Source organism: Orycteropus afer, unplaced genomic scaffold, assembly GCF_000298275.1.
Source record: "Orycteropus afer afer isolate SDZICR_OR568_19922 unplaced genomic scaffold, OryAfe1.0 scaffold00393, whole genome shotgun sequence".
Classification (NCBI taxonomy): Eukaryota; Metazoa; Chordata; class Mammalia; order Tubulidentata; family Orycteropodidae; genus Orycteropus; species Orycteropus afer.
The window spans coordinates 147,387-169,312 of record NW_006921980.1 but is presented as its reverse complement, the minus strand read 5'-3'; the positions used below and the strand labels follow the sequence as shown (position 1 = coordinate 169,312).

General features: G+C 47.6%; 1 protein-coding gene and 1 non-coding gene across 2 annotated transcripts; one reads left to right on the top strand and one right to left on the bottom strand.

Moving 5' to 3' along the window:
- Positions 1-3,425: 3,425 nt before the first annotated feature.
- Positions 3,426-3,552, bottom strand: LOC122151334. The gene has a single exon (XR_006164104.1). It is a non-coding gene; the product is annotated as a small nucleolar RNA SNORA27 (small nucleolar RNA).
- Positions 3,553-6,946: 3,394 nt separating this feature from the next.
- On the top strand, positions 6,947-21,530 carry GRM6 (glutamate metabotropic receptor 6). The gene is made up of 10 exons (XM_007953405.1): positions 6,947-7,453; positions 11,545-11,761; positions 12,725-12,860; positions 13,676-13,830; positions 14,625-14,765; positions 14,885-15,085; positions 17,428-17,573; positions 17,665-18,288; positions 20,249-20,560; positions 21,333-21,530. The coding sequence occupies exons 1-10, from the start codon at positions 6,947-6,949 to the stop codon at positions 21,528-21,530; spliced, it is 2,637 nt and encodes an 878-aa protein (XP_007951596.1).
- The last annotated feature ends 396 nt before the right edge of the window (positions 21,531-21,926 follow it).

Genomic DNA, 21,926 nt, shown 5'->3' with positions numbered 1-21,926 from the left:
AAAGAGCTGAACAGAAGATTTCAAAGAGCAGCTCGAGCAGACAAAGCCAATTACTATAATGAAATGTGTAAAGACCTGGAGTTAGAAAACCAAAAGAGAAGAACACAACCGGCATTTCTCAAACTGAAAGAATTCAAGAAAAAATTGAAGCCTCGAGTTGCAATATTGAGAGATTCTATGGGCAAAATATTGAATGATGCAGGAAACATCAAGAGAAGATGGCAGGAATACACAGAGTCACTGTACCAAAAAGTACTGGTAGATCTTCATCCATTTCAGGAGGTGGCATATGATCTAGAACCAATGGTAACGAAGGAGGAAGTCAAAGCTGCAATGAAGGAAGTGGAGAAAAACAAGGCTCTGGGAATTGAACGGATGCCCCATTGGAGGCACTCACTTGGTTATGTCAAGTGATTTGGAAGACAGCTACCTGGCCAACTGACTGGAAGAGATCTATATATGTACACATTCCAAAAAAAGGTGATCCCACAGAATGTGGAAATTATCAAACAATATCATTAATATCACACACAAGTAAGATCTTATTGAAGATAATTCAAAAACGGTTGCAGCAGTATATTGACAGAGAACTTCCAGAGATGCAAGCTGGATTCAGAAGAGGACATGGAACAAGGGATATCATAGCTGCTATCAGATGGATCTTGGCTGAAAGCAAAGAATACCAGAAAGATATTTACTTGTTCTTTATTGACTATGCAAAGGCATTTGATTGTGTGGATCATGACAAATTATGGGTAACATTGAGAAGAATGGGAATTCCAGAACATTTGATTGTACTCACGAGGAACCTGTACATAGACCAGGAGGCTGTCATTCACATGGAACAAGGGGACACTACATGGTTTAAAATCAATAAGGGAATATATCAGGGTTGTATCCTTTCCCCATACTTATTCAATCTATATGCTGAGTAAATAATCTGAGAAGCTGGACTATATGAAGAAAAACATGGCAACAGGATTGGTGGAAGAATCATTAACAACCTGAGATACACTGATGATACAACTTTGCCTCCTGAAAGTGAGGATGATTTGAGGAACTTAGTGATGAAGATTGAAGAATACAATCTGCAGTATGGATTACATCTCAGTATAAAAAAACCAAAAATCCTCACAACTGGACCCATAAGCAGCATCATGATAAATGGAGAAAAGATTGAGGTTGTCAAAGAATTCACATTGCTTGGTTCCACAATCGATGCCAATGGACACAGCAGTCAGGACATTAGAGGATGCATAGCACTGGGCAGGTCGCCTGGAAGGAACTCTTTCAAGTGCTGAGGAGCAAAGATGTCTCCTTGAGGACTAAGGTGCGCCTGACACAAGCCATGATATTTCCGATCACTCGTATGCATGTGAGAGCTGGACAATGAATAAGGAAGACCAAAGAAGAGTTGATGCTTTTGAGTTGTGGTGCTGGCGAAGAATGCTGAAAGTACCACGGACTGCTAAAAGAACTAACAGATCTGTCCTGGAGGAAGGGCAGACGAAATGCTCCTTAGAAGCGAGAATGGCCAGACTTCATCTCACCTACCTTGGTCATGTTGTCAGAAGGGACCATTCCCTGGAGAAAGATGTCATGCTTGGTAAGGTGGAGGGTTGATTAAAGAGGAGAAGGCCTTCAACAAGATGGATTGACATGATGGCTGTAACGATGGGCTCAAGTATAGCAGGGATCATGGAGCTGGCGCAGGATCGGGCGGTTTTTCATTCTGCTGTGCATGGGGTCACTATGAGTCAGAAACAACTCGATGGCAGCTAACAACAACAACAATTCTCAAATAAACAAAATAAATAAAATTTATGAAGAAAAAAATATAGACATATTTTTAACACAATTTCCAAATTAAGTTAACACTCAATACAATTCTGAGTGTTATACACAGGGCAGTGGTGGTGGCTCAGTGGTGGTGGCTCAGTGGTAGAATTCTTTCCTTCCAGGCAGGAGACCCAGGTTCGACTCCTGGCCAATGCATCGTAAGTTCAGGCACAACCTGTCACTGGAGGCTTACGTGTTGCTGTGATATTGAACAGGTTTCAGCAGCACTTCCAACTGACATAGATTAGAAAGAAAGATCTGGTGATTTATTAAAAAAAAAAAAAAAAAAAATAGCGAGTGAAACCCCATGGATCACAACAATCCAATCTCATTGGGCCTGGGGTGTCAATGAAAACAATTACTCATTAAGCTTACTTGGCCCAACGTGAACCATCAGGATTTTGCATTAGTCATTTCCAAGTGAACTTTGCAAGGGCAGTTTTCCTCCACAGCAACAATTCTTTTTTGAAATATTCAGTAAGTACAATGAGGGACGGGCACTGTATCATCATACTCTGAGTGCTCCATGAGACAGCAGTTTCAAACTTTTGGCTCAAGCTGGACTGGAGCAGATCGAGTGCACCCTCAGTGCCTGCTGTGATCTCTGCCTGCATCAGAGTAGAACTATGCTCCACAGGGAACCTATGTCCTTGGCTGTAATAGCTATTGAAGCAGATTGCTCAGTCTTTCTCCTGGGGAGAGTTTAACCACGAACCTTTTCATTAGCAGTTAATGCTTAACTGTTGTACCAGCAGAGTGTTTCCATATATACACATATATATTTAGTATTTGAAGCATAGTAAATGTGAACTCTCATCACACATTTTTATTACTACTCTGGGAAGGACAACCCTCAGAAGAGAAATACACAAGAGTCCAGGCACCAGGGTTAGAAACACTAAATTGAAATTAAATATATATATAACTTGCTGTATTAAATTCTCTACTGTTAAGGTTCGAATCTTGAGGCCAAATAAAGGCACAGCCACTTGCCCAAGGCCACCTACATAAAAAGTGAAGCGCCAGTATTTAAATTCAGGCTTCCTGGCCCTAGATTCTGTGCTTCAAACCACAGGCCTCTAGCTAAGTTAAATGTCTTTTAACCCAGAATGCCTTTAGCCCAGTTAGTTGGGGGTCAGGGAGCAATTAGGACTTCTTATCTTGGGAGATCTTTTACATTTCATCCTAGCATTTCTAAGCATTTTCTGAGTGTTAGGTCATTGACTCCAAGAAACTGTTCACTAATGCACAGATGGTACAGGCTTGTGACTGGGAGTCCTGCCAGGCATTCTCCCCCTACTGGGGTCAGGCTGGAGAAGTCACTCGTTCTTAGAGTATAGCTCTGAGGAGGTGAGGGGTGGAGTCTGGCAGCATCTTTCTGTCCAGACTCCAACAGTTGATGGTGCTGGCGAAGAATGCTGAAAGGCATTTGACTGTTAACCAGAAGGCTGGTGGTTCAAACCCACCAGCCACTCCTCGGAAGGAAGGCTGGGCAATCTACTTCCGTAGTGATATCCCCTCAGAAACCCAAGGAGGGGTCGCTATGAGCTGGATCTGACTCAACGCCAGTGCATTTGGTTTTTTTGGTTTGTTTGCTCTGACAGGATATAAGACAAACACCCAGTTTGCCTGAGTTTTAAAAGGATATTTCCTTTGTCCCACTTGAATGACCAATAAAGACATAAGTCCAACTGGCAAAATGAAAAGGGAGTAGCCTTTATCATTTTTGCAGTTCCCAGCTCCACTGTTTGGCCATATTGTTGGCACAGCTTCTAGAGAACCGGGGAGTGGTACTGCCACCTGGTGGTCATAGCACAAATCATGAGTCTATGCACAGTGCCATCAGGTTACCTGTGCAGTTGAATCCAAGAGAAGGAAGGGTTCCAGAACCTCAGGCTTTTAGTGTAAGACCGGGGCAGGTTGGGAGGCTGGTTCCTTTTCTTCTGTTCAATCTCCTAATGTAGAGTTTTCTTGGCCTCCATCCTCACCCTCTGTCCACACTCTCTACCCAGTTAAGCACATTCATCTCGTAGCTTTAAATACCATGTATTCACTAAGTCCACCCAGCTTTAACTCCAGCCACTGGGGCCTCATCCCTCAATTCCAGACTCATATATCTAACTGTGGACTTGACCCATCCTCTCTAATCTTGAGTGGTATTCTCAGCTTTTCTACATCCAAAACTGAGCTCTGTTCAGGGAATACAACCCCACTCATGAGACCTTCCTCTCCCCATCCCTCTGAACCAACTCTCCCAGGCCTGGTATCCACCCACTTCTCTTCCTGCTAACTTTGCCACCTATGCACAGATTCTCTCACCCTTCTCCTGGAGCCTTGTGGGAGCCTCCTGTCAGTCTCCCAGCTTCCTGTTACCCAACACCTGCCAGGGTGCAGACCTGGAGTGGTGCAGCCAATAGTCCACACCACAATTCAAGGAGAAAAGAGTTTAATAAAGAGTTGCACTAACAAGAGACAGACTGGGTCTCAGTGACTCCAGAAACGCCTGCTATCCTCAGCACTTACAATCAGGGGTTCTTATACTAAACCAAAAAGAAACACAGAGGTTGGGCAATCTACTTCTGTAGTGATACTGCCTTGGACACCCAAGGAGGGGTTGCTATGAGTCGGATCCGACTCGATGCAGTGAGTTTGGTTTGGTTTGGCATGCAGGATTAGTTGACAATTTTCCAAAAATAGATAGGACAATGGGCAATCCTTAATGAGGCTCCATTGGTGTTTGTTAAAGGCCAGGTGGCCCATCCTAAAGCCTCGGAGCCTTTATTAACACAGATGGCTCCATCTTAAATCACAGGATGTGGCAAGAACTGACAACTCTAACTTAGAGAGAACAAGTTAATTATAACACAAGATTGAAGCCAAGCCAGATAAAGAAATGACATCTTAACTAAAAATAAGGAGTTTTATTGTAACAATACAGAGCCAGGCCTAACAAAGTAAAAATCTTTATCCTGACATTGCCAAAGCTTCCTACCAATCCATCCTCCACCCAGAAGCCAGCAGAATGTTCTGATCATACCATGAGTCAGGAACCTGAAGCTATGAGCCCAGCTGCAAGCCCATCTATTTCAAACACCCAGTTCCCACAGTCCTTTGGGAGGTCAAGCTCCAGGCCTAGCACCAGCTAAGTGCCCCATCCTTCACAACTTGTAAAATTATAGAGGTTAAGTTAGACTTGGGCTTCCCCATTCTGGCCTTTGGCAGAGAGAGGTGACTGGACAGCTCCAGGAACAGAGGCTTTCTGGGTCTTCAGGTTTGGTGTGGCTGGTGTGCTGTGGTGAGAGAAGCATGGCATGGCTTCTGCTCACGCCCTGTGCTGGCTTGCTCAAATCCCCACAGCAGCCCTAATCCACTCTGTCTAATGGAGCCCAAGCAGGCTCAGGCCCCCTAGGGCTAATCCCTGTGCTGGGAGCACACCACCTGTTTCAGTATGCCCGTTGCTCTCTTAGAATCAGAAAGTCAACTCCAGGGCCTCAAACAGGGATGATGGTCAGAGTATCTTTTGGTCCAGCACCCTCATCTTTGCCCCAGTGATGAGATGGGAAACTCAGGTACAGAGAGCATCACATAGTATGAGTCATAGTCACAGTTCATGTCACTGCTTCAGACCACAGGGCCCAGGAAGATTTTATCAATGACCAGAAGAACAATTCCTCAGGGCTCCAGCATTAGATGCAAGAGGTGGGGGTGGGAGCTACAGGGTGAAACAGTCCTGCTCCCTCCTTCCATCAAATGTGGTGTGGTCTGTTGGTTTTGCACCAAGCTGGTCATGAGTCCAGAGGTGGTATGTACCAACTCTGTGACCTTGGCCAGTCACTGAACTCCTTGAGACCTCTATTTCCTCATCTGCAAAATGAGTATGATGGTAAAAGTATCTTATTTGCAGGGCTGTTGTATGTGTATAAAGCAGAGCCCTCACTATTATTAAGGTCTGCTCTCTGGTGGGTCCTTCCTCTCCAACTTCATCCTCCCTCCATTGGTTCAGGTAACTCTATTCATTCAGCCTTTGCTCCTTTCTCCCTCCACTTGTGGGCTTATTGCAGGGTTTTGTAAGGAGAACTTTTGTTTCATCCTATATTCCAAAAAAAAAAAAAAAAAAAAACCCCAAACTCATTGCCCTTGAGTCAGTTTCGACGATTTCGACTCATAGCTACCTCTCCTTGAGTTTCCAAGTCGGTATCTCTACAGAAGTAGATTGCTCAGTCTTTCTTTTGAGGAGTGGCTGGTGGTTCTGAACCACCAGCCTTCTGGTTAGCTGTCAAGTGCTGTCAATCACATTAGGCAGGTGGAATTAGAAGGACTGGTGTCCAGAAAAGAGAGAGAGAGGGGCAGAAAAGGGAAGGTTAGGATACAGAGAGAGAAAGAGAGAAAGAAATTGATAGAGAGGCACAGAAGCAAGAAGAGACAGAGAAGAGATGAAGGAGAGACAGACAGAGACAGTGACAGGACAAACAGACCAAAAGAGATAAGAGTTAGAAGGACAAAGAATGTGCTTGTCAGAGACAGTCCCTGATAGAGAAAATTGTACAGACACCCAAAGGCCGAAAAAAGGAAAGAAAGGGACCGGGGACTAGGAGAGAGTGGGAGAGAGACAGGGAAAGGAGATATAGAGAGGGAGAGTGAGCCGGAGCAGCATCCCCATTTCTGGAGGGGTTCCGCCCTCCGGGCAGTCTCTCATCCTCTCTCTAGAATCCTTAAATCCTCTCTCGCTCAGAGCTCCTCAGCATCTGTCATAGACTTGTCCTGAACCGACAGCGACTGGCACCAGGTGAGTGCGGCCACAGAGAGTGCTCCAAGGAAGAGAAGCCCAATGCCCAGGGCTGTCGGGAAAGGTGGTGACAGTGGTCAGACAGGGGAAGAAGGTGTAAGGTAAGGTTCAGAGCGTTGGTTTGGGAACTCTGGGTGGAGAACCAGGAGGCCTGGCCAAGTGGCTATTCAACCAGAGCGCTAATAAACATATCTTGCGCACCTTCCCTCTCCCATGCCCCAGGGCTCCCTCCCTTCGCCCGGGACTTTCCCAGGCTCTTGGAGCGTTCTCCTTGCACAATGTCTTCTCTAGTCTGCCTTCTCTCTAGCAGCCCGAGGAGCCATGGCCGAGCCTCGGCGCGCTCCGCGCCCGCTGCTCTTTGCTCTGCTGCCCACCCTGGCGTGGCTGGTGCCCGCGGGCCTTACTGAAGCAGCCGGTTCGGTGCGTCTGGCTGGCGGTCTCACACTGGGCGGCCTGTTTCCGGTGCACGCGCGTGGCGCTGCGGGCCGGGCGTGCGGGACTCTCAAGAAGGAGCAGGGGGTGCACCGGCTCGAAGCTATGCTGTATGCGCTGGACCGCGTCAACGCCGATCCCTCGCTGCTGCCCGGCGTGCGCCTGGGAGCTCGGCTGCTGGACACCTGCTCACGGGACACGTACGCGCTGGAGCAGGCGCTCAGCTTTGTGCAGGCGCTGATCCGTGGTCGCGGCGACGGCGACGAGGCCGGCGTGCGCTGCCCCGGGGGCGCCCCACCGCTGCGAGCCGCGCCCCCCGAGCGCGTTGTGGCGGTCGTGGGAGCTTCGGCCAGCTCCGTCTCCATCATGGTCGCCAACGTGCTGCGTTTGTTTGCGGTGAGGGCCGCGGGGACGGATTCGGTTTCCATCTTTTGCTTGCCCTCGTTTTGGGGTAGCTGTCTTTTTCCTTTTACCGCTTTCTGTAAAGGCCTCCGCTTTAATCACTAGTTCACACAGATAGAAAACAGCGTCAAAGAAGCTGCCTTGGTTGGGCCAGACACACAGACTCTCTCATTTGCTCTGACACTTCCCCAGGGCAACCGCTTACAGTACAGTCAGTCAGCCCCTAGTGTGAGTTAAGAAAACTCCCCTAGGCAAATGCAAACCCTGCATAACTGTACGTGATGGTCTTGCTCCTGCCCTTGCCCCTATGGAGAGGTCTGGGTGGGAGAAGCTTTGAGTTTTCCCTGGACCACCAGCACTCTTTAGGATGGTGAAACCAAGACACGCCTCTGCCATGGGGTGGGTAGGCCGGCGGCAGGACGCCATACATCTCCCCTCTTTACTGATTGTCATTTAAATTCGACTTCACAATGTTTGACTTTTAACCATCTCTCAAGGGCTCTTTGAAGAGGGGACAGTGGGATTTCTTTTCTACTGTGCTTGTCTTAAGCATCTTGCCTTGCCCTACTGGAGATGCCTGGATCACCTGTAGTCCCCTCATGTTTAGGGAACTGCCCTCTGAGAGGGAGGCAAGTTCCTGGCAGTCCTGGGAGGCAATGATCGAGGTCATAGGGATCAAGGATTAGGGATTTCCTGGCATTAAAGTTTGGAGGTTTTCTATAGTAGTTATTCACTAGAGGAAGCTTGTGGGATAGTTTTACTGGGGTTCCCTGAGTGGTGCTCTGTGGCCTTCCATCTCTTTGTGAAGGGAGGAAGGCTTTGCTTCCATCTGACTAAAGAAGGACATCTCTGTTAATGGAGAGTTTCCTTAAGAGTCTTTCTGTTGTTTCCACGCCAGAAATCCTAGGTAGAAATTTCCTGGCTCCTCCTCCACCAACTGCATACATTTACTCTCTCTCTCCTCATAGTGTCCTCTGATGGCAGCATTGATTCCTGGTATACCAACACCTTCTAGCTGATACAGAGAGAGGTTGTGGCTCTCATCTCTCCCTCTCTCTCCCTCTCTCTCTCTCTCTGTGTGTGTGTGTGTGTGTAGTGGGGTCTGTTTTCACTATCTGTAGGCTCTGTTGAGGAGCTCTAGTAGCACGGTGCCTGAGGCACTTGACTGCTAACCACAAGGCTGACGGTTCAAACCTACCAGCCACTCCTCAGAAAGAAGGTTGGGCAATCTACTTCCATGGTGATACCACCTCAGAAACCCAAGGAGGGTTCGCTTTGAGTCAGCCTACTCGACGGCACATAACAACAACAATAGGCTATGTCCTGTCTGAAATGCTGAGTTTTTGTTGCTCTCCCTATCTCTGCCCTATTAGGTCAAATGCAGGGATATCAAAATCTAGGGCCTCCAAGGGCCAGGTGAAGACTATAAGTGTGTGAGGCAGGACCCTGTGAGCCCAAGCCAGTGCTGCCTGGCTCAGTCCAGACCAGGATCCCGGACCAGATTGGGTTTTAGATATAAAACTCTCTAGTTTTAGATTTTAGTTTCATTTGTGAAAGCTGGACAATGAATAAAGAAGACTGAAGAAGAGTTGATGCCTTTGAATTGTTGTATTGGCAAAAAAAGACTGAAAATACTGTGGACTGCCAGAATAACAGACAAATCTGCCCTGGAAGATGTATGTAGCCTGAATGCTCCTTGGTAGCGAGGATGGCCAGACATCCTCTCACCTACTTTGGTCATGTTGTCAGAAGGGACCATTCTCTGGAGAAGGATATCATGCTTGGTAAAGTGGAGGCTCAGCAAAAAGGGAAGAACCTCAGTGAGATGGATTGACACAGTGGCTACGACAGTGGGCTCAAGCATAGCAGGGATTGTGAGGATGGTGCAGGACTGGGCTGTGTTTTGTTCTGTGGTACATAGGGTCACTGTGAGTTGGAGCTGATTCAATGGCACCTAATAACAGGTTTAGACATTGGCTGTTGTTGTTGTTATCTGTCATTGAGTCAGACCCGACTCATAGCAACCCTTCCTTGGGTTTCCGAGGCAGTATCACTATGGAAGTAGATTGCCAACCTTCCTTCTGAGGAGGTGGGTTTGAACCGCCAGCCTTCTGGTTAGCAGTCAAGGGCCTTAGACACTATGCTACCAGAGCTCCTTAGACATTGGCTACTAATACAAAAATTAAAAATACAGTATGGTACACAAAACACAACCATGAACCAGATTTGGCTTCTAGGGGGCCATTTTGCGATTTCTGTTCTAAAAGAAACTATCAGGGTTTTGTGTTCATTTCCCAGCCATGTCACTGTGATCTCAGGCATTTTAATTGACCTACCCTAGCTTCTGTTTCATAATCTGTGGAATGGAGGTTAAACCTGTGTGAGAATGTTGTTAAAATGAAGTGTTGCGGAGTGCCCAGTGTACTACCCAAACCCATAGCCATCAAGTTGATTCTGACTCATAGTAACCATATAGGTCAAAGTAGAATTGCCCCATAGGGTTTCCAAGGCTATAAATCTTTACAGAAGCAGACTACCTCACTTTATCCCATAGAAAGTGGTGGGATTGGACTACTGACTCTGGTCTGCAGCCAAAATGCCTTGTTGTTGTTGTTGTTATGTACTGTCAAGTCACCTCTGAGGCACAGTGACCTTATATACAACAGAACAAAACACTGCCTGGTCCTGTGCCTACTATCCCTGAGCCCATCGCTGCAGCCACTGTGTCAGTCCATCTTGTTGAGGGCCTTCCCCTCTTTCATTGACCCTCCACTTTACCAAACATGACATCCTTCTCCAGAGAATGGTCCTTTCTGACAACATGACCAAAGTAGGTGAGATGACGTCTGGCCATTCTCGCTTCCAAGGAGCATTCCGGCTGCACTTCTTCCAGGACAGATTTGTTAGTTCTTTAAGCAGTCGGTTGGCACTTTCAGCATTCTTCTCCAACACCACCACTCAAAAGCATCAACTCTTCTTCAGTCTACCTTATTCATTGTCCAGCTTTCATGTGCATAGGAGGCGATTAAAAATAGCATTGCTTGGGTTAGGTGAATCTTAGTCTTGAGGTCTTTTGCAACTGACTTGCCCAATGCAATACATCTTTAAAATGCAAAATGCTTTAACTACAACTAATTAAACTATAACCAGTAGGCCTTTCTCTGCCTCCTTTCTTTTGATTTTCCCTCTTTGTCTTTTTTATTCTTGTCTGTGTCCTTGTCCTTCTCCAAGGTCTCTTCCTGTCTCTCTCCCTCCCTACTGCCTTCTTTCTGCCTGTTGGTATTTCTCCTCTCCTTTCCCATACTGTCACAATTTCTATCTTGCTTCAAACAACCCTGTCTTCCCTAGACCAGCCCCCTCCTTCCAGAAAATTGTACCTCTCTGATCTCCACTTCAGCTCTTACTTGCTGTCTCTCACTCTTTGCTCTGAGTGAGTGTATCTGTCTTTTTGTGTGAGGGGCGTTCTGATTCACCCTCTCTCTCAGCACCTCTTCAGTCCTCTGTTGTCGTCTCCGCTGCCCTTTCTCACTTGATCCCAGATCAGCTCAGCCCATAATCTCTGCTGCTAATCATTCTAATGCACCCAGATAAACCCAGTTTCAAACAAGCCTCTCTATGAGGCCAGACACAGCCTCAAATCAGACACTTCCCTCCAGCTCCCCTGTCTGCTCTGACCCATCCTGAGGCTACTACCTATACAGACTGTCCCTTTGTGTGATTAGGAAAATGTGCTTTCCTCTGTGGGTGACAAGAATGTCTCTTTTCCCACGTAGGTGCAGCCTGCACCCAGCAACTAGATTGATTACAGACCAGACTTCAGCTCTTTCTTCCCCCTTGTTCATGACATACCCTGCACAACTGTATCTGGTGAACTTGCCCCTTCACCTAAACTATCATATCTCCCATATTCCACCACACCCCTTCAGAAAAGGCAGACCTCTTCATTTGGCCACTCCAGCTGGCCCCCAGCTCCCTACCCCAAACCTTCATGCCTCCATCCATGTCCTGGGTCCCTACAGCCCTCTCTCCCTAGGATCACTCCTAGCATCCCATCCACAGCCCGGGTGTTCTTCCCCCTCTTCCAGATACCCCAGATCAGCTACGCCTCCACAGCCCCAGAGCTCAGCGATTCCACACGCTATGACTTCTTTTCCCGTGTGGTGCCACCTGACTCCTACCAGGCCCAGGCCATGGTGGACATCGTGCGAGCATTGGGATGGAACTATGTATCCACACTGGCCTCTGAGGGCAACTATGGCGAGAGCGGGGTTGAGGCCTTTGTGCAGATCTCCCGTGAGGCTGGTGAGTTGTGGGGGAGGTGGGCTGCCTGAGGCACCAAGGAGCCTGCGGGGATGTGAACCGGGGGCCACTGGCTGGGGCAGGAAGCTGTAGGGTGAGGGCGCTGGGCCTTTGGTGGGCCCCAGGGCTGTGGCTAGCCCGGATGAGCCCCTGTGGGTGGTTCAAGGCTTCTACTTTGTGTAGAAGAAAAGATGCCTCTTCCTTTGGCAGACTCAGCCCCAGCCCACGTGGCCCAGTGCTTTGGTTTCCTAGTGCTGCTCTAACAGAAAATACCACAGGTGGTTGGTCTTAATAAACAGGGATTTATTCTCTTACACTTCAGGAGGCTAGAAGTCTGTGTTCAAAGTGCCAAGCTTTAGGGGCTAGGTGAAGGCCCCTCGACCTTGGGGCCTGTTGCTCCTGCCTGTTGCTCCTGGCCCACTGTAGTAGAGGCATCTCTTCACTCAGGCAACTGGTGGCTACTGAGGCTGACAAACCCATGATTGACACATAAAATGGCACAGTCCCATTACCATGCAACACAGCACGCCACTTGCCACATGTTTAAGTCCAGAGACAATCCCAAGATAGGCAGGAAACATGGCAGGCTGCTGAATGAAGACTAGGCTACATGCAGGGTCCCAAGCTGCAGAGACCTTTCTCAAACCTTCTTTTTATATTACTGGAAACAGACCACATCCCTAAGGCAGCTACTTTGCTGTTCCAGTAGATTCCACCATGGAATTGATTACCAATCTCATCATGGAAAATAAATACATCCAGCTGCCCAGCCACTCAAAACCAGGCCCAGCCAAGTTGACACATAACCTTAACTACCACACCCAGCAAGTGAAGCCCAGGCTAGATTCCACCTCTCTTGCCCTTTGGCCAGGACCCGAGTACAGATGACAAGCTAGGCAGTCATCCATAGTGGTGGCCCTGTGGGTGTGGGGGCTGAGACCTGATTTAGGCACTCCCCATACCCAGGGGGGGTCTGTATTGCACAGTCTATCAAGATTCCCAGGGAACCGAAGCCAGGAGAATTCAATAAGGTGATCAGGAGACTCATGGAGACACCCAATGCCCGGGGTATCATCATCTTTGCCAACGAGGATGACATCAGGTGGGACAATGTGTGTTCACTCATCTGGGGAGGATTTCCCTGAATGCCCTGCCTCCCACTCTTACTCACCCACCAGATATGCATTATACCCCTCTTCTTCCTCCCACCCACTTGAGCTCTCTGCTGCCATCAGTGCAGCTGGTTCCCCAGAATGATCCTAGTCTGGTCTGAGGTGGAGATGCCCCAGCCCAACCAGGGAAACTCGCATGAATACTTACCTATTTATGTAATCTAGAGGTGGGGCTAGTGGAAGGGATTGACCAGTTTTATGTGCACAGAGTGAGCTGTTTGGACGGAGCCCTGGAAGTACAGAGGGTGTCCTCAGAAGGAACTGTGGGGACAGAGCCTGGCAGTACAGAAAGTGTCAGCAAACAGGGCTGTGGGTACCAAGCCTGGCAGTAGGGAAGGTGTCATCAGAAGGGGCTGTCGGGAGGGAGCCTGGCAGTACAGAGGGTGTCAGCAGAGCCTCCCCAAGCAGAGATTTCTCTTCCAGCTGGGAGATACTGGAGGCAGTGTGTGGGTGTGTGGGAACTTCTGAGCGGCCTCAATATTCCCCAAGGAGCCCCTCTAAAGACCAGTGTGAAGTGGGTTACAGTGGACAAAGCAAGTGGGCAGGACTGAGTCATAACTTGGCTTGGGGTTTTATTAACTGAGAAGTGTCCTAAATATCCTGCACTGCACCCCATTTTTCCTGAAAAAGAGGGTCTGGTGAGTGATTTGGGGAGGGACAAATGGATAAAGAAGAATGGAAAGTGGCTGGGGTAAGTTGGAGGAAGATTCCAGGCCTTGCTCACCCCCTAGCCCTGTTCTATCAGGAGGGTCCTGGAGGCTGCACGCCAGGCCAACCTAACAGGCCACTTCCTGTGGGTCGGCTCAGACAGCTGGGGAGCCAAGACTGCACCCATCCTGAACTTAGAGGACGTGGCCACAGGGGCCATCACCATCCTGCCTAAAAGGGCCTCTATTGATGGTGAGTGGCAGGGATGGCTTCCACATTCTGCCTCCCATCCTCATGTGTTCTTCCCCAGAATTGTCTCTTGGGGGCATTCATTTTCCCATCTGTATAATTGCTTCAGTGTTAGAATTCTTGCCTTCCCTGTGGGAGACCCAGGGTAGATTCCCAGCCAATGCACCTCATGTGCAGTCACCACTCATCTGTTAGTGGAGGCTCGCATGTTGCTGGGATGCTGAACAGATTGCAGGAGCTTCCAGACTAAGATCGACTAGGAAGAAAGGCCTAGTGATCTACTTACCAAAATCAGCCAGTGAAAATCCTATTGATCACAACAGTCCCATCTGAAATTGATCATGGGAATGAATGGCACAGGACCAGGCAGCATTTTGTTCTGTTGTGCGTGGCATTGCTATGAGTATGGGGCCTACTTGATGGCAGCTAATCACAACATGCCATTGGTTCTGTAATCCAGGTCCTGTGTAGGATTTCCAGATTCTCTGAGTCTGATGATCTTTGAATACATCCCTCAAAGCCATGTTTGAAGAGTATGACATGTGAATAAAAACACACTCATGTACAGGATGAAGGAATTTTAGTATTTTAAAAAATTCTATGCCTGTATTCTGGTTCTACCAAAAACACTCATTTAGAGGGGAGGAGGAGGAGGAAGAGAAGCCGAGGTCAGCAACATACCATCCTGTTGATGAGAATGATGAAGCTTGCCCTGCCTGCCCACTCGCCTACCATCCCATCTGTGAAGGGCAACAGGAGAACCATAGCAGCCTCATCTCTCCTTCCCTCCATCTCAGGGTTTGACCAATACTTCATGACTCGTTCTCTGGAGAACAACCGCCGGAACATTTGGTTTGCTGAGTTCTGGGAAGAGAATTTTAACTGCAAACTGACCAGCTCAGGTACCCAGTCAGATGATTCCACTCGCAAATGCACAGGTGAGCGCTGCCCAGGGTGGTGAGGGTGGTAGGGAAAAAGATGGAGGCCAGCTGATGGACATGAGGGCCAGGCACACCCCCTGGCTCTTGGTCTCAGGGGTGGGGCATCCCTAGGACAGGTGAGGAACGCATCGGTCGGGACTCCACCTACGAGCAGGAGGGGAAGGTGCAGTTTGTGATTGATGCTGTGTATGCCATTGCCCACGCCCTTCACAGTATGCACCAGGCACTCTGCCCAGGGCACACAGGCTTGTGCCCAGCCATGGAGCCCACTGATGGGCAGATGCTGCTGCAGTATATTCGAGCCGTCCGCTTCAATGGTGAGTGGGTGCTAGCATCCTTGTGGATGAGGGGGAGGTCTCTGGGACAGATTTCTGTGTGGGTCCTGGGAGGACTTAGGATTGAAGGGACTGGAGAGGCAGACTGGTATGGCAGGCACCTGAGGGCTGGAGAACTGAGCCAAGCCCTGGTCTCCATTAAAAATAAAAAAAAGGTTGTGGAGAGTTGTGGGGAGATATATATACATATATATGTTAAAAAAAAAAAAAAAAAAAAAAAAAACTCACTGTCACAGAGTTGGATCCAACTCACATAGCCACCACTCCTAGGGTTTCCAAGGTGGTGTCCCCATGAAAGTAGATTGCCCAATCTTCCTTCCAAGGAATGGCTGGTGGATTTGAACCACCAGCCTTCTGGTTAGCAGTCAAATGCCTTAGACACTGCCACCATATATGTATATATAAACATGGAGGCCTAGTGGTGCAGTGATTAAGTGCTCAGCTGCTAACCAGTAAAATCAGTGGTCTGAACCCAATAACTGTTCTAGAGGAGAAAGATATGGCAGTCGGCGTCTCTGAAGATCTATAGCCTTGGAAACCCTATGGGACAGTTCTATCCTGTCATATAGGAACCGTGTAAGTCAGAATCGATTTCTTGGCAGTGTATTATTTATTTATATAACATATGATTTTCCATTTTAATTATATTTTAGTGTAGTTAAGGAAAATATGGGCATTTAGAGTTTATGGTAGCTAGATAGGTATTGGTGCATGGGAATTCATGCTATTGGTTCCATGTCTAATTTCACCTGTGCAAGTATGACTTCTATTTGTGTGCCCATTATGTCAGTAATGGATTGATTGTTTTTGTTGTTGTTATGTACCATCGAGTTGGACCTGACTCATAGCGACCCCTCCTTGGGTTTCTGAGGCAGTAACACTACGGAAGTAGATTGTCCCATCTTCCTTCCGAGGAGTGGCTGGTGGGTTTGAACCGCCAGCCTTCTGGTTAGCAGTCAAGTGCCTTAGCCACTATGCTACCAGATCAACTTCCCTAGTGATACTGCCTCGGAAATCCAAGGAGGGGTCGCTAAAAGTCGGGTCCGACTCGACAGCGCATAACAACAACAAGCATTATTAATTATGTTAATCATGTTGTTTAACCATCACCACTATTTCTAAATCTTTTTCATCACCCCAAACAGAAACTCAATAATCCTTAAGCAATAACTCCCTATTTTCCCCTCCCTAGCCCCTAGTAACAACTCTCCTATTTCCTGCCTCTTTGTCTTGGCCTATTCTAGATATTTCATATATGTGGGTTCATACAATATTTGTGCCTTTATGTCTGGCTTTTTTCTCTCAGCAGAATGTATTCAGTGTTCATCCATGTTGTTACAAGCATCAGAACCCCATTTCTCTTTATGGCTGAATGTTCATCCCCTCTTACTAACATTCCTCCCTCCCCAGGCTTCAGCATTCAATGCCTCAATTTGCAGAATTCAGAGTTGGGGAACTTCTCTGTGATCCCATCTGCCTCACAGTCAATAGGTTACAAATAACTGTCCTCTACTGTGCAAGGTTGAGAGGCATCTGGATTCTTGGGACATGTGGGTGCACAGTGAAGATGGCTCGCACAGTGGATGACCTGCCTACTCTGAGTCATGGGATTCAAAACGCTGGCCCAGCTAGGCCGAGAGCTGCTTGAGCACAAGGGGCATTTCTGATGCATGTGTCTCCTAGCAGAGGGCCTGGCTCATGGTCAGGACTCAAAACAATGCCTTTTGAAAAGAATCTAATGGACTCAAGCTATGCTCATAGTTTGCAGGAAGAGAGTCATTGCTTATTAATTAAAACCAGTTACCACAGAGTTGACTCTGACTCATGGTGACCCCATATGTGTTAGACTAGATCTGTGTTCCATAGGACTTTCAACTGCTGATTTTTCAAAACTCGATTTCAAAAATAGTCTTTCTTCTGAGGTGCCACTGGGTGGACTCAAGCCTCCAGCCTTTTGATTAACAGCCAAGTGCTTAACTGTTTGCACCACCCAGGGACTCCTCTTGGTAATTACTACCCTTTATAAAACTAAAAACTCTGTTCCCTCATCAAGTATGTATTGCGTACCTTCTCTTTGCTAAGCTCATTTAATAATATTCCATACCAACACTATAGGTGATAGGATAAGCTTCTCAAATAAATAAAGGTGACTTCAAACTACTACCAATTTCATGCTACCATGCAGACCTTGGTCCAGGTCTGAACTCATGACATTCATATTCCATCTTACTTACCCTGGATGCTTGCCGCCAGCCTGTGTGACCTCTGAAGGAGGTGGCTGTGATGGGCAGAGGATCAACTGAGGATGACGGGCTCTCCTTCAGGTAGTGCGGGCACCCCCGTGATGTTCAATGAGAATGGAGATGCACCCGGGCGCTATGACATCTTCCAGTACCAGGCGGCCAATGGCAGCACAGGCAGTGGCGGGTATCAGGCTGTGGGCCAGTGGGCAGAGACCCTCAGGTTGGATGTGAGTAGCATAGACCAAGCATTGGTATTGAGAGGTGGGACCCACCATTCTGGAGTTGGAGAGTCACAGTCCTGTGTCTCCCTTATTCCAGGTTGAAGTGCTTCAGTGGTCAGGTGACCCCCGTGAGGTTCCCCCGTCTCAGTGCAGCCTTCCCTGTGGGCCAGGTGAGCGGAAAAAGATGGTGAAGGGTGTCCCCTGCTGTTGGCACTGTGAGGCCTGTGATGGGTATCGCTTCCAGGTGGATGAGTTCACATGCGAGGCCTGTCCTGGGGACATGCGGCCCACTCCCAACCACACAGGCTGCCGCCCTACGCCGGTGGTACGCCTCACTTGGTCCTCTCCCTGGGCGGCCCCTCCCCTCCTCCTGGCTGTACTGGGCATCATGGCGACCACCACAGTGGTGGTCACCTTTGTGCTGCACAACAACACACCCATTGTCCGGGCTTCTGGCCGTGAGCTCAGCTATGTCCTGCTCACGGGTATCTTCCTCATCTATGCTATCACCTTCCTCATGGTTGCCGAGCCTGGGGCTGCCATCTGTGCTTTCCGGAGACTCTTCCTTGGCCTTGGCACCACCCTCAGCTATTCTGCCTTGCTTACTAAGACCAACCGAATCTACCGGATCTTTGAGCAGGGAAAGCGCTCAGTCACACCCCCACCCTTCATCAGCCCCACTTCACAACTTGTCATCACCTTCAGCCTCACATCTGTGCAGGTGGGTCCTCAGGAACCCGAAGGTGACGGGCTGGGTGGGTTGGAGGCTGGGACTAGGGGTAAATTAGTTTCCTAGGGCTGCTGTAACAAAGTACCACAAAGTGGGTGGCTTAAAATGACAGAAAAATTTTGTTTTGTGGTTCTGGAGGCTAGTCTGAAATCAGGGTGTTAGCAGGACCATGCACCTTCCAAAGTCACTAGGAGAAGATCCTTTCTTATCTCTCTGAGCTTCTGGTAGCCCCAGGTGTTCCTTGGCTTGTAGATACATCACTCCATCTCTGCCTCTGTCATCACATGGCTATTTTCCCTCTGTGTCTGTGGCACCTCTCTTTTATGAAGACACTAGTTATATTGGATTAGGACTCATCTCCAGTGTGACCTCATGTTAAATTAACTGATAAATCTTCAAAGACCCTATTTCTAAACAAGGCTGTATTCATAGGAATATGGTTTAGGACTTCAACATATCATTTTTGGGAACACAATTCAATTTGAGGGATTTTGTACTTTAATAAATCAGAGAAGTGGTATTTCTAGAGTGGGTCACTCTTTTCTCTTTTGGCTCTCATGATAAAATAAAAATAGGCCCAGGACATAGAGCCCTACTTTTTTCCTATAATGATAAGACCTCATTTTAGAGAAACCATTCCTCCTGTTCTCCCCACCTATCACCCCCCATTCAGTCCTTGAAGGAAATTAAGTAAGTAAAGTAGGAAGCATGAGTGTCCAAATATTTTCTATAAAACAATGAAATTATTTTTATAAATTGTGTGCTCCTCCACAATTTGGATCTTATATAAATATAGGGAATAGAGCTGACTAATTTTCCTTAAGCAAAGAATCTGTTTCTATGAAGCAACTTACTGCTGTCCAGTTAACAGGGGTAGCCTGGATAAGAAGTACAGGGTCCAGTGATTTTTCTAAGGAGTGGAGCACCTAATTCTATAAAATGGCTAATGTTTTATTATGTATTGTACAACAAAAACAGAATTATTTTGTGGCTTTCCCTAAGTACATGTAATATTACAGCATTGGAAATGACTTCCATAGTTTGGAAAGCCCTAGATGTTTTCTGTGTAAAGGGTACTAAGAGACAGATGGCTTGGGGAGGTAGACCTGGTGTAATATTGCAGAGCCAGCCTCATTCAGAGGGCCACATGGAGGGCAACATACTTTCCACTCCAGAGCCTAATGGTCTGAAGAAAAGCCTGGCAATCTACTTCAGAAAAATCAGCCATTGAAAACCCTATGAAGCACAGCTCTACTCTGACACACATGGAGTCACGATGAATCAAATCATCTCCATGGCAACTGGTTTGAGATGTTGTTTTTTGGATTTATAAGTGATCAAGTTAGTATGTGTTCATATCTACAGACAAGATAATAAATGCCTACCTGAAGGGCTGGGAGGAGTAGAGAGAGTATCTCTTCAGGACCTGGCTTTAATACATGCTACATGTACCAGGTCACTCCCCAACATGGCATCTTTGTCTTCGCAACATTCAGAGGGGAGATTATGAGGGTTTCCACTTTCTATATGGAGAAACCAAGGCTAAGAGAGATGTGGTTTGGGTCACAAAGTCTGACTTCAGATCCTTTGCATGTAGTCACTACCCCTTGAAGGGGTTCAGGCAATGGCAGTAGTAATGGGTAGAACACAGGAAAAGACATCAAGTTGCCCCATATCCAACAAGCCCTGAGGTTGCTAACACATACCTCCACTATAGCCCCTTTTCTCCATCTGGCCATATCCCAAACCAGTACTCAGGCAATCCCCCTCACTTGGACTTCTCTCCCTTCTTTATGGTGATCCTTTTGAGCCTGAGAATCCCACTCAGTAGGCCAAAAGCTTTGAAGGGAATCCATCCTGCCGGAGACCTAGGTCAGGGACTGGGGTGGGCTTGTTCACAGAATATGTGAACTGATATGATATGTTTCTGATACGGTGTTGGTTCCTGCAGGTAGTTGGAGTGGTGGCATGGCTGGGGGCCCAGCCTCCACACAGTGTGATCGACTATGAAGAACAGCGGACAGTGGACCCAGAGCAGGCCAGAGGGGTGCTCAAGTGTGATATGTCGGATCTGTCCCTCATTGGCTGCCTGGGCTACAGCCTCCTGCTCATGGTCACATGCACTGTGTATGCCATCAAGGCCCGTGGCGTGCCTGAGACCTTCAATGAGGCCAAGCCCATTGGCTTCACCATGTACACCACCTGCATCATTTGGCTGGCTTTTGTGCCTATATTCTTTGGCACCTCCCAGTCAGCTGAAAAGGTAATCTGAGGTCCCCCAGATTTGGCTACCTCATTTTTTTCCTGCCTGCCCACTGAAGGGCCTGATTGTTCCAAGAGCTGGGCCATCCATTTGTATGTTCAGTTCTTTGACTGATTGCTTGGTCAGTTAACTCATCTGTGTACTTAATCCTTGTTCATGCATTGGTTTTTCCAGTATCCCTCTGCTTGTTCATTTATTCATTCCCCTCATCCTTTGTTCACTCATTCATTGGTTCACCCACTCTTCTATTCATCCATTAACTTGTTTTTACTCTCTTCATATACTTTATCTGTCAATCCATTAACCCATTCGTCTATTTGCTTGAAAATTTAGTCATACATTCATGTATATAGTAGAACGTTTGTTTATTCATCTGTGTCATCCATTTGTTTACTCATTTGCTTCTTTATTCAGTCTGTTAATCCATTCATTTCTATATTTGACAACATGCTTATTTATTCACTAATATGCCCTAGCCCATTTTAGGCTTACAGGGGATTTTCCCAGGTCTCCCTGTCTGTAAATTAACCTCTCCTTTGCCTCAGTTACTTGTCCACTCAGTTCCATGTCACTCACCCTCCTCACTTTCTACTCCAGAGGCTCTTTATGCCACCAGACTTTTGCCCATGCTTCTGTTTTTTCCTAAGTGCTCATTCTCATTCTTCCTTCTTAGCTGACATAGACTCACCTCCATTCTATGTGGCAACAGAAGTGTCGGGGGTATGGAGAGCATAGAGCTGAGACCCATCTTATCTCTTCCTCCATGACCTAGATATACATCCAGACAACCACGCTGACTGTGTCCTTGAGCCTCAGCGCATCCGTTTCCCTCGGCATGCTTTACGTCCCCAAAACCTACGTCATCATCTTCCACCCAGAGCAGAATGTGCAGAAGCGGAAGCGAAGCCTCAAAGCGACCTCCACAATGGCAGCCCCACCCAAGGCTGAGGGCACAGAGGACCCTAAGTAGCAGGGTGGGGGGTGAACAAGATTGTCTGGTCCCTCTCCTCTTTCTCCTGTTTCACAATGGAAGTGCACGTGCACAGTGAACCCACCCAGCATACAGGGGACTAGCCCTCAGAAAGGACTGGACTCATTCTCCACATTTTACCCTTACTTTTCTCTGTATCTCAGCTTCATTCTTCCTCGCTGCAGACCAGATTTCCTACTCATGGTGGGAAATAGCCATTGAGAGGTTCCCATTGCAAGAGAGGGACTAAATTTATACTCTCTTGTCTTAAGTCCAAATTCACAATGAAACACTGGGCTTGGACCAGTCTGAGTGAGATTTCCACCCCTCAATCAAACCATCTAACCTGGGGATTGGGCAATATGGAAGATTGGGTAGGCCGCAGAATGAAACACA